Source organism: Phaethon lepturus, unplaced genomic scaffold, assembly GCF_000687285.1.
Source record: "Phaethon lepturus isolate BGI_N335 unplaced genomic scaffold, ASM68728v1 scaffold35578, whole genome shotgun sequence".
Taxonomy (NCBI): domain Eukaryota; kingdom Metazoa; phylum Chordata; class Aves; order Phaethontiformes; family Phaethontidae; genus Phaethon; species Phaethon lepturus.
In genome coordinates this window covers 403-986 of record NW_010558901.1, presented here as the reverse complement: position 1 = coordinate 986, position 584 = coordinate 403, and the positions used below count along the sequence as shown (strand labels likewise).

At 63.7% G+C, this 584-nt stretch overlaps 1 protein-coding gene across 1 annotated transcript; it reads right to left on the bottom strand.

The window, feature by feature from the left end:
• Nucleotides 1-52: 52 nt before the first annotated feature.
• ANAPC15 (anaphase promoting complex subunit 15) lies at nt 53-362 on the bottom strand (the record flags this gene model as incomplete). Its single annotated transcript, XM_010293205.1, has 2 exons — nt 53-195; nt 299-362. Coding segments are annotated over 2 exons (207 nt in total), but the record flags the coding sequence as incomplete, so codon positions are not given.
• Between the last annotated feature and the right edge of the window lie 222 nt (nt 363-584).

Here is a 584-nt window from a genome sequence, read left to right as displayed (position 1 = left end):
GGGTCTCAATGGGGCAGAGACACAGGCCAGCATCCCCAGCCCCGCCATTTACCTCGTTAATCTCCCCGTCATCAGGAGATTCGTTATAATCGTTCATCTCATCCATATCCTGCATGTCCTCGTCGTCCTCCGAGTCCTCTTCGCTGTCTTCGTCGTCCTCATCGTCCTCCTCCTCCTCCTCATCATTACCAGGGGCTTTACGCCATGGCCCAGAGCCGCATCAGCCCCTCAACGCCCCCATGGCCTCCCCCACCTCGTGCAGGAGTGGGGGTCCCCTGCCCCACCCGCAGCGCCGTACCCACCTCGGATGCCGGCTTTCCTATGGGCACCAGGTTGTTGTCCTTCTCGGCAATGCTCTGGAGCTGGGGAGGGAGGAGACGGGGGGAGGCGGGTCAATGCCGACAGCTCTGCGACCCCCCAGTGCAGCTCCCCGCTGGCAAACCAGCCCTTTCCACCCGCCTGCTGGCCCCTGGAACGCTCGCGCCGCTTTCCAACAGTGGGTCTTCCCACCTGGCAGCTGCCAGAGGAGTCCTGCTGCCTGCAACCTCCCTCTGCCCATCCTTGCATGAGGGGCAGGCAGGGGA